Here is an 11806-nt window from a genome sequence, read left to right as displayed (position 1 = left end):
CCAAAGTTTGAGGATGATCCAATGGTGTGTGATTCTGGTTCAGCATTTTTTGTTATGTTCCACATAAAGAGATTATTTTTTTTGGTAAAACAAAAATGTTTTCTTCTTTAAATAAACAAATCTTTGACGATGATAATAATGGTATCGACAAACAGTAAATCAAGTTTTCCTTCATATCAATAGTTTACACTTTAGGTACTCAGTCCATCTGAAGCAGCTAGAGGGTTTCGTCAAGATAAGTTCTGTTGGTTTACTGGTTTAATACATTCCGTACCGGATTACTGGTTAACAAAACGCATTGACTCTCGTAACTTGAAAGAACTGTAATAGCGAACAGAACTCGGACAAAAGTTTCAATTACTAGTTTACTACTGAAAAAAACTTAAAATCGAAAACCAGGAGAAACAGAACGCATGAACCCCAAAAACGAAACCCATAATAAGAACCCGATTTGAAAAAAGATCAAAAAAATTTGGACCATTTCTCGATTTGTGCATGTCATCTTTGTGCAGGAACCATGCTAATCTTCTCTGTATCGTTCTAATTTTATCGGACAATCACTTCCATGACTCTGTCGCCATATAAACACAACTTCTTCTCCTCGCCTGAGCGATGTGGGACTGTTCACTTCACGTGGCTAAAAGCTTTAATGGGCCTGATCATATCATAAGGTCTCACTAGATTTTGACCCGCGCCCCCGCACGGATGTTGGATTTAACTTGCGTTCAATATAAATTTATAAATCATGGATTTTATAAAATGTCCATATATATTTTTATGTTTTGTAAAATATATTTAGAGTATAATATATTATATTATAATATAGATGTTAGATAATAATTTTTTATCTGTGCGTAATATTATATTTTTTTAATTTTATAACTTGATGCAATTTAATGTAATTGTAATATTCATATATTAACCTATTGATTTTTTTATTTATTTATTTAAAAATTATTTAATTTTTTACAATAGGTTTTTATGAATTATTATTAATTTTATGATATTTGGTTTTCTTGAAAATTGTATCGTAGCTGATTAATATATACTATATATTACAGTTTATTTTTTTTTATTTTCAGAAAAAAGAAATAACAATTCATTGTAATTAATTAAAATTTTTGATTTTAAGTGAAGTGGCAGATTTGTAAATAAGAAAGAAATGCAATGACTAAATGTGTAAATAAAAAGAAATATTTAATTTGCTATCTCTGTTTCCAAATAATTTTCATTTAATCTGTTATCTAAGATTTCAAATGACAGAATCTGTAAATGAGAAAGAAATACAGTGACTAAATATGTAAATTAAAAACATATTTAATCTGCTATCCTTGTTTCCAAACAACTTTCATTTAATCTACTATCTAAGTTTCCAAACAGTATCAAATGTACTTTAGTTTTAATAATATAGATTTATTATTTTTCTTTGCCTACTACATTTTTTTCCGCGTGCTCATTACTTACTGCTCATGAAATTATTTTTAGTATAAACTGCTCATTACATTAATGATCACTTTTTTCTGTTACTATATGATCCCAATTCTAAAAAAGTGGGAATCCTTTGATTTAGATACTTTTTTTTATGGGAAAGAAAGAACTATAGAAGATAATAAAAAATAGTGACAAAGTGCATAGATGATAAATTATTATATTCAACTAAAGTTTACACTGTCCTTTTTCAAAAAGATAAAAGGTTTACACAAAGTCGACATATGCATTTTAAAATGTACTCAAAATCTATCTAATTTAGATTATATCTTTTAGACGAATTTGCCTATAGAAATCTATTTGTTAAACGAATTGGTCTATTATATTTTATTTTATATAATTTAAACGAATTAGCCTTTAAAAAATTGTTTGGCTTTCTAGGTAATCATCTCACCCCCGTATAAGGAGGTTAGATTATGAATTCAATTGTTATAAATCAAATAATAATTTTACTTTTATTGATTTTATTCAATTTTTCATATAAAAGGGAAGCTTGATTATGTTTTCAAATTTAAGGTAAGTTTTAATAATGTTTTGGATCGCAAGTTATGTGAAAGAAAATAGGTAATATTATCTTTAACTACGGCGATTTGATTTTATGTCATTAACCCGCGTCTTGCGGTTTGGTTCTTAATTTATATGTTGTTTACAATGCATAGAAACATTACACCCTTCTTCTCAAACTTCTATACCAAAACATTCTCCCAGGCAAACACGTGTCTGGCTTTAAATTTGTTTTCGATTTGAAGCCTTTCAAGACTATATATTTTATTAGATCTAATATTTATGTGTATAACTTTAAAATTCCTAATATCAGTAGATTAAAAGTAAAAATCTCTTTTGGTCATTTATCTGCGTAGGACGCGGGTTATCACCTAGTCTATCATATCAAATCAGTGATTCTCCATTGGAGTTTTGACACTTTATCATCCTAATTTTGGGTAGTGATTGAACATTGATATGGAAAACTCCAATGTATGTACGTGGAGAATCTAATGTTCAATTTTAATATGGAGAGTACTGTGTTTCCCAACGACGTATGTACGTGGATTATTAATTCATTGAGATAAGTACTTTAATATTAGGCACATAATATGATGTAATTTCGATATGAGTTTGTTATATTAGCCTATTAAACGGAAGATTTTATTTGAACATAGAAAAACTAGCTGTTTTGCCCGCACTTGCGGGCTTAATAATTTTATAAAATTTTGTAAAGAAATATATTATCAATTCAAAAAAAAATTGAATAAGTTATTTTCATGCTTTTAAAATATTTAATAATTAATTTAATATTAAATTTTATATATACGCTAAAGTTTTTTATTTTAATAAAATATCTATTATTATGTAAAATAATCTTCAAAACATTTATAAACACATAAAAATATACATAAAACTATATACATGAATTTATATTTATTTTAATATAATATAGTAAAAGATAGAAGATTTATGAGGTTTTAACCTTAAAACCCCTCAACTAAATTTTTTTTATATTGACATGTAATAAAAATTATCTAAAATTATTTTTTGAATAATATTAAGATATATTTTTTCTGTGTGTTTTAGTTTTAAATTTTTAGTATTTAAATTTTTTATTAAAATATGTTTTCGGATAACAACAAAAAAATATAGGAATTATATTTTATTTTAAAATATATATTTCAGATTTTGGATAAGTTTTTTTTATTATTAATAATAACTTATCTAACCAAATAATTTTAAATTCGTTTTTATGTTTTAGTTAATTTATAGATTTTATTCATTAAGGGTATAAACGATATTAACCACTCTAACTTTTAACGTGAGAGCTCGATTCCAAAAATTTACTTCGCAAATAATATGATAGATTAATCCATTGGAATAAATAGTGTATTAAGTGGACCAAATATCATGTACCAAGATAAATTTTAAATAGGACTCTATTTTAATATAGTAGATTTTTGTATAAAAGTTTACAAACCACAACATTGATTCTATTCACAAAACTAATCGCCAAATCATACTTCAATTGCAAAACAAGAAAAGATATTAACAGAACAACAATATTTTGTCTTCCCTCGCATTACTTCATCTAAATTGTTTTGGACCTGTTTAATCTCTCAATATATCTCATATTCAATTTCAAGAAATGTAACCTTCAAATTGTCTTGCATAAAACATATCGTGATTCAAATATAAGGAAATTTTACAAAGAATAAGATTCATAATTTTTTTTTTTTGTAAACTATTTCATAATTACTTACTCCATATTTTTATTTTATTTTACAAAAGCATTATATAAAGCACAAAATAAAAAGATTCATAGTTGCTTACTCCATAATTCATAATTACTTCATATAAATCGGTTTGGACATGTTTAATCTCTTAAGATATCTCATATTCTGTTTCATCAAACGTAGTCTTCAGATTGTCTTAAACAGGACAATTGTAATTCAAACATTAAAAGAAAACTTTACGTACAAAAAGCGAAACAAAGAGAGTCATAATTTTGCACAAAAAAAGAGGGTCATAATTACTTCCCCCGTAATTTAATTGTTGTTTTGTTTCTTGCAAAAACATAATCCATGATCAAACTCTAGAGTTCCAGTAAGCAGAGTCAAGCTTAACAGGGTAAAGATCACCGGCGTTGGCCGAGGACGAAGACGACGAAGTGAATGGTCCGTCGTTGTTTGTAGTATGCTTCGTCACATTCGTCATCTCCTGTCCACCTATCATCGCGAAATGCCTCTTCATCGCCCTCACACTCTCTTCGTCTTTCTCATTTCCCCTACTGAACGAATTTTCAAGAAGCTCCTCAACATCCACCGTGGAGTGTCCTTCGAGCATGCTCACCACCGTCGACATCGACGGTCTGTCCGACGGAACTAGACTGGTGCAGAGGATACCAATCTGGATCATCTTCATTGCTTCTTCTCTGTTGTAGTCTGTTCCAAGCCTCGGGTCTACTACTTCCATCAGCTTGTTTTGCTCCCTTAGAACGTGTACCTGCGGAATAAATCAAGATTCAGGTTCATGACTTCTTGTTCAGACATGTCTTTAGGGTCTAGGATAGGTATGTGCACTCTAGGTATCGATTTGGTTAGGTTCAGTTTATTTCAGATTTTTTTTTTTTGGTTCTAGAAATATAATACCCATTCGGATATTTAGAAAATTCAGTTAGTTCGGTTCGGATAAAAGAAATTGGGAATCAGTTAATATCCAAAATAATTTTGGCCCGGACTTGGCTCGGTTTCAATTTTTGGTTAATTCAAATTTAAAAAGTCATTTTTTCGTATTTAATATCAGTTTTTCAAGGTTTTGAATAAAAAATTGGATAATTTTCCATTTTTCCTGTTAAGTCCAATTCTTCAATTCCGAATAAACGTGGTTATGCCTAGTCTAGGGTTTTAGAGGTGAATAAGATAATGTACCCAGTCAAGAAGGTAGAAGGTCTCGGCTTTGGAACGTGCGCTCGTGTTGCCTCTTCCATGAACGATCTCTAGAGCCACGACGCCAAAGCTGTAGACGTCTGCTTTATCTGTCAAATGACCTCTCATCGCATACTCTGGAGCCATGTATCCACTGCACAACCAACAGATTGCTTTGGTCACGAGAAATCTAAACAAAGCTAAAACTTCCTTCTTTGTGATTGAATGGTTAAACGACTCACTATGTTCCTGCGACTCGTGTGCTCATGTGTGTGTCTTCTTGTTCATCAAGCTTAGCAAGACCGAAATCCGAAATCTTCGGGTTTAGTTCCTTGTCCAGCAAGACATTAGTAGCTTTGATGTCTCTGTGTACAATCTTGAGTCTTGATTCCTCGTGGAGGTAAGCTAATCCTCTTGCTATTCCGACGCAGATCTTCTGCCTTATCGGCCAGTCTAGTCGTATTTGAGTCTCTAGAGGACCGAAAAGTGCTCTAGCGAGACTGTTGTTTACTAAGTACTCGTAGATTAGCAAGAGCTGGCCACCTTCCACGCAGCATCCGTATAGTTTAACCAGATGTGGATGCTCTAGAGCAGAGATCATACCAATCTCGTTCAAGAACTCTCTGTTCCCTTGGTTTGATTTAGACGACAGCTGCTTCACCGCGATTAAAGTTCCATTAGGTAGCTTTCCCTGTATTCATACAATGGACAAACCTTTAGCTCATCTTTTCTTTTTATATCATAATAATATCAACTACATTATGATGCTAACCTTGTGTACAGGACCAAAGCCACCTTCTCCTATCTTATTTGCTGGATAAAAGTTGTCTGTAGCATCTTTGATTTGCTTCAAGGAGAAGGAACTAATCTGGAAATCCAAGTTCTTGAAATCTGAAAGGTGAAGAAGAAACACCGTTAGGTTTTGGAAGATACATACACTTTCAACTCAAAAAGGATTGTTAAAGGTATAAGACGTTATAAATACCTTTCTCCATCTGACTCTTGGGTCTAAAGCAACCTCTACACCATAAAATACCAACGATTAGAAGCACAAGAAACACCAACGAAGCCACTGCAGCACCAACTATTATGCCAATAGAGGTTCCACTAACATTGAAATCTATAGCAATATCATGGGAGAAAAAGTCAAGAGACAACAACAACGACAACAAAAAGGTTAGTTTTGGGTTTAGTAAAGCTTACTTGGATCTACCGATACAGCTGATATGAGAACGCCATATGAACCTCTTACAGGAATAGCTTGAGTTCCTTTACCAGCCCAAAACAATCTTATTTCCAACATCCCATTTGTAATCATAACTTGAAAACTCTTAACCACAACTCTTCCAGCACCTTTTGCCTCACTCACAATATCAAAATCCTTAACCACAAGTTTACCCTGCACATCCACACACCCCAATATCTATAAGCATTACAATATTTTCAAATATTATAGACTTATATGTAATATTTCCCATAATGTTATATCATAGTAAATCAGTGTTAAAAAAACATTACCTGAACATATATGTCAAAGAATCGTCTCCCCAAACTGCTATAGGTTTCATTGTTACCGAACATAGTTTCAGCGAAATGAAGTTTAACTGTATAGCTTCCGTTTCCAAGACACAATGCCAAGTAAGTGAGGGAAATGGCCGAGAGACGGGCCTGTGTGTAAAGACTAGGCTCTGCTGTCTTAAGCTCTGATGTATTTGTCCATAAGGTTGTTACTTTGAGATCCCGTTCATCGTCCAAGAAGTTCCCGGTGTTGCTAGAAACCCAACCGGTTCGACTACCGTCATGGAATGGTTTCTCCCATGTATCCGAATCATACATAGTCCCGTTGACTGTTAGTTCATCACCACCACAGTTTATATGAAGGCCATAAAATGCTGACAACATAAAACAAAAGATAAATCAGTTGCACTCCTAGATATTTAGCTATATGGTTAATGTAATTATATAGCTTCAAAGACTTACTCTTAGGACATATGTAGTAACTCAGACAAGCAACGTTTGAGCTGTATCAAAAAAAAAATGTCAAATTTGATGTTAGAACCAAAGCTTTTATAAGTTATGAAAAGAAGAAAGAAAACTTACTAGTTATTTGCCGCTAAAGGGCTTGTGGTTGTGCTTGAAAACATATTCCTGTATATAAAAAAAATCAAGAAACTGTAGGATTTTTTTAATGAATTTGAAGGGTACAAGAAGCTTGAGTTTTATTGTTCTTCATACGCATTACGCAGCGAACATTCTTTAGTTGTTCGATCTTTGGAGAAGTTATTGTAAGTAAGATCACTGCAATATAAAAAAAATGTATTATCATGATGTGCTGTGTTGTATAAATATATAGTTGAAGAAAAACTCACATATTGTTTCCTTTGTCTACCGCCCACCTTGGTACTTCCCCATTCAACATGTTACTTGTAAAATATCTGCAAGATCAGAGAACTAAACTTAAGCTTTCATACAAACCATGAAGAAATAAAGGGGGAAAGAAGAGCATCATACATGTTATCTACATTCCAAAGATTGCTATATGTTGCTGGGATTGGTCCACTGAGTTTGTTAAAGCTAAGATCTCTGCACAACAACTTTCACAATGTCAGTTTGAACTATTGTTCATAGTTTGTGCTTGTAGAAGAAGAAAAGAGTTGACTAACAAGAGCTTTAACGTTGTGATTGATCCAAGATAAGCAGGTAATTCTCCTGTAAGATTGGAGTTCCTAAGAATCCTGCAAACAAACAGCGAGTGGAAATGTAAGTTAGGCTCAACAAAAGTGGGAAGAAACCATTACTGAATGTCAGAATGTGTTTAGTCTAAGGCTCAAACTCACAATGTCTTCAGCGATGTCATGTTTTGTATTGGTGGAAATGGAGAACCAGGTCCATTCAAGTCACTGATTCTCCTACAAAAGTTTCAAATTTGGAAAAAAAAAAAGAAACAGTAAATATCATTGACGGTAACAACGAATCACACACACAAACTTGGTGTACTTACAAGTCTGTTAATTTCACAAGAGTACCAATGGTACTAGGAATCGGTCCAACTAAACCACTTGCTTGAATAGCCCTATAACAACATGCATTAATATAATTCCATAGCTTAATAAGTAGCCAATACCGATACCAAAAGAAACTGAATGTCTGCTTACAGTTTAAAAAGTTTTGTCCAGTTCTTGATGAAATCTGGTATAGTTCCGGTAAACTGGTTGTCACTTATACGGCTATAAAGCAAGAAAACAATGTAATAAAAATGTCAGAATCATCAGAAAAACACAATGTCTGTGATCTAAGCAAAGCAGAGGAGTACTTACAAATCAATCAACGTAGTAAGTTTGGAAAATGTACTTGGGATGTCTCCAGTCAAGTAGTTCGTGCCAAGAAGGCTACAAATAGAAAAACATAGTCTCATCATTAGTACGTAACTGAACCTATTTTAGAGAACTTGGAAAAAGATTCTTACATTTTATCAATGTTTTGTAGATTCCCGAGCTCTGGAGGTAAGTTCCCTGAGATCTGATTAGATTCCAAGACACTAGAAAACCAAATGTTCAAGAACACAAAGAAAATAAAAACGAATCATATATTATTACTTCCAAGTATATATTGTCTGAAACATTGTTGAAGACGTAAAGATCAAAGAAGTGTACTCACAGGGTCTTAAGGGTTGTAATGTTTCCAATCTCTTTCGGTATTGGACCGCTTATCCGGTTTGCAAGCAGTGAGCTGCATTTCATCATCCAACAAAGTTAAATCTAATCAATCTATACATTCATACATATACAGACATGTAAAGTCTAGATGAAAATAGATACATACATGTTTACAAGTGGCAGGGTTCCCCATTCGGGAGGAATGGAACCGTTGAGATAGTTTCTAGACAGATCACTGCAAGAGAAAGAAGAATAATGTGTCCGTTAAAGTTAGTTAATGAAAGATACTGGTCGTGGTGGGAGATATTGTAATAATGAGAACGTTTTGAGTGGTAATGATTTTGCTGCTATTCAGGTTCTTACATCTCTTGCAGAAAAGGAAGTCCTGCAAACTCTTTAGGAAGAGATCCTTGGAGGCTTTGTGCCTTGAGAACTCTGTTTCAACAAGATTTACAAGAGGAAAAAAATAAGAAAGTATTAGCTTTTTTCAAAAAGGGTTTACAAAATATAGTAGGCCATTATGTTTCCAGCCCAATAGCATTTGCATCAAAGCAACATGTGTGAAAGTAATTAGTTTAAGAATTAGACTCACGGACTGAACAAAACGCGTCAACAGCAGCGACATCACATAGATTTTATCTATATTCAGAGAACTAAAAAAAAGTACTTTGATGGTAGTAGTAGCCTAATAGGCCTTTGGAAAATGAAATTTAAAATTTAAAATTTAAAAATTATCAATACAAATTGATTTTTCCATGGATAATAATCAATATTTAATATTGTTATTTTATAAAGAATCATAAATATGTTTTATATATAAGAACAGATGAAAAAGAGATGAGCAATATATATTTTAAATTAAATAAATCTATTTTAAATTCTTAATTAATCATTTTGATGGTAGTGGTAGCCTAATAGGGTTTGGTGAATAAGAACTACTACTTAGACCAAATCTATTTTTTTTTAAATAATCAATAATATTTTGAATTTCTCCATGGTTAATAATTAATATAATGATGGAAATGTTTGAACAAAAACAAAATGATGGAAATATCAAATTTTATAAAGGGAGAAGGGGAGGAACGAACATGCTTGTGACATGGCAAACGGTGGAGGAGCAGTTACAAGTAACGGTGTCTGCAAATTGTTTGCTGGTGGCGTTAAGATTTCTCCAACCACCTTCAGATGAGGTGAGGTCGCATGGATCGACATTGAAATTCCAGTTACTCTTCTTTAAAGCCGTCGCTACGGCTCTTAAAGCATCCACTGCGAAAAAATTCAAATCACAGATAACTACCAAATCGTACACTGACTCAAACATATAACGTAACCACCGTATAAACTGATTATATATGTATGATACCTTCTTCTTTGGGTAATGTCTGAGAGGACGCGAAGCCGGAGAGGATGAGAGAGACGAGGATGAAGAAAGGGAAGATAAGTCGGTTCAACGACATTGTTAAATTAGCCGCGATGTTATGCAATGAGTGTGAAGAAGTGGTTGGTTTGTCTATGCATGTGAGGGAAGAGAGACTCGCAAAGATATATGAGAAATGGGGAGAGAGAAAGAAGATGATAAGTACATCATTATTAATAAATAGGGTGAATCTCCAAAAAGAGTTAAAAAATATTTATTTTGACTAAAAGAACATACAATGAGAAAAATGATTAAAATTTTTATTTTTAAAATGTTAAGTTATTCATATAAAAAAACTTTCTTATAACATGTGTGATTTTGGCCATAACTGATAAACTAATATGGAATTAGTGGAATAATATATGGAAATATAAGAATGAAATACAACAAAAAATAGAATGGATTTTATTCCATTCATTCATAAACAAATTTGTTGCAGAATAGTTTTCTTTGAATTTTATCTAATTATTCATGGAATTGGTGGAATGATATATTTATACCTAGATACTTCCACGCGGGTAATTAGCGTTAAATCTCTATAACATCAAATAAAAAAACAGAGGGAGTAGCAAATAATGCTGCACTTCCTACTCCCGCAGCACAAACCAAGCTGTCAAAAATAACTAGATATTAACCCGCACATCCGTACGGATATATTTATATTTTTAAATTAATATTTAAAATATAAAATATGTTATAAAGATATATATCTAATATCAATTTTATGTATATAATTTTTATTTTGAAAATTTATATTTGTTGAAATTTGTTTGATGATATTGTACAAATCATATATTAATGAAGTATTTTTGTTTATTTATTTAAAGTGCAAGATCAATATTAATAGTTCAATTTTAAACATTAGTTTTATATGAATTAATAAAAAAAATTATTAGCTTCTTTGTTTAGAAATTTTTTTATGTGAATAAATTAAATTATTTTTGTTATATTTTTGTTATATTATTTTATTTAATATTTAATATTTCAGTTTAATGTTTTTATTTTTACTAAACATATCAACATAAAATGTTACAACTAATAAAATATTTTTTATTTTGTTTTATTTAAAAATTTAATTTGATAATTTTAAAAGAATTAGACTATACTGTTTAATTTCAAAATTAGTTACTGAATATATAAAATATGGTCTATATTAAATATGAGAATCAGTCAAATGATGATTACCTAATGACAATATATTTATGTTTTTTAGAAATGTTATTGTTTAGATATATATTGTTTTTGTTAGGAAAAATATCATATATGAGTAATTTTAAGATGTTTAGTTAAATTTCAAATGAATGGTCTAACATAAACTTATGTATGATAGATAAAAAATAGGATTCTATTTTAATAGAGTAGATATGACAAAACATTTTCATCAGAGACGGCATATTAAGCTCTATTTTCCCAATAAGCCGACTGAAATTTAACTTTCATTTTTGTATAAAAATTTATAAACCATAAAAACACTGATTCTATTCATAAAACTAAACGCCAAATAATACTTTTTGTTTTGACTAAACGCCAAATCATGCTTAAAATGCAAAACAAGAAAATATGTTAACAGAACAACAATATTTTGTCTTCACTCGCATTACTTCATCTAAATTGTTTTGGACTTGTTTAATCTCTTAATATATCCCATATTATATTTCAAGAAATAACCTTCAAATTGTCTAACATAAAAATAAACGTAATTATTGATCAAAAAAAATAAAAAAATAAATAAATGTAATTCAAACATAAAGAGATTTTACAAACAAAAAAAGATTCCTAATTACTTTTTTTTTGTTAACTATTTCATAATTGCTTAATCCATATTTTTATTT

At 30.9% G+C, this 11806-nt stretch overlaps 1 protein-coding gene and 1 non-coding gene across 2 annotated transcripts; both read right to left on the bottom strand.

Annotated features, from left to right (window-relative positions):
* Positions 1-466: 466 nt before the first annotated feature.
* Positions 467-571, bottom strand: LOC117133096. Its single transcript, XR_004456938.1, has one exon. It is a non-coding gene; the product is annotated as a U6 spliceosomal RNA (small nuclear RNA).
* Positions 572-1397: 826 nt separating this feature from the next.
* LOC103859592 (probable leucine-rich repeat receptor-like serine/threonine-protein kinase At3g14840) lies at positions 1398-11707 on the bottom strand. Its single transcript, XM_009137150.3, has 23 exons — positions 9921-11707; positions 9646-9823; positions 8921-8992; positions 8724-8792; positions 8559-8630; positions 8368-8439; positions 8219-8290; positions 8057-8128; positions 7903-7974; positions 7739-7810; positions 7565-7636; positions 7413-7484; positions 7271-7336; positions 7137-7199; positions 7002-7049; positions 6882-6922; positions 6420-6793; positions 6105-6300; positions 5887-6021; positions 5674-5792; positions 5144-5592; positions 4905-5055; positions 1398-4479 (listed from the first exon to the last, which is right to left on the bottom strand). Exons 1-23 carry the CDS (start codon positions 10012-10014, stop codon positions 4063-4065), a joined length of 3048 nt encoding a protein of 1015 aa, XP_009135398.1. The 5' UTR covers positions 10015-11707; the 3' UTR covers positions 1398-4062.
* Between the last annotated feature and the right edge of the window lie 99 nt (positions 11708-11806).

Source organism: Brassica rapa, chromosome A03 (genome assembly GCF_000309985.2).
Source record: "Brassica rapa cultivar Chiifu-401-42 chromosome A03, CAAS_Brap_v3.01, whole genome shotgun sequence".
NCBI lineage: Eukaryota > Viridiplantae > Streptophyta > Magnoliopsida > Brassicales > Brassicaceae > Brassica > Brassica rapa.
Note: the sequence above shows the minus strand (reverse complement) of the source record. Positions and strands in the feature narration are given on the sequence as shown.

Bases quoted from the DNA above. Each gene is read 5' to 3' on its own strand.
- LOC103859592 (XM_009137150.3), bottom strand. From the start codon at position 10,014: ATGTCGTTGAACCGACTTATCTTCCCTTTCTTCATCCTCGTCTCTCTC. The intron at 8,440-8,558 runs GTGAGTACACTT...TTGGTTTTCTAG, and splicing joins ATTACAACCCTTAAGACCCT to TGTCTTGGAATCTAATCAGA. The intron at 7,975-8,056 runs GTAAGCAGACAT...ATGTTGTTATAG, and splicing joins TGGACAAAACTTTTTAAACT to GGCTATTCAAGCAAGTGGTT.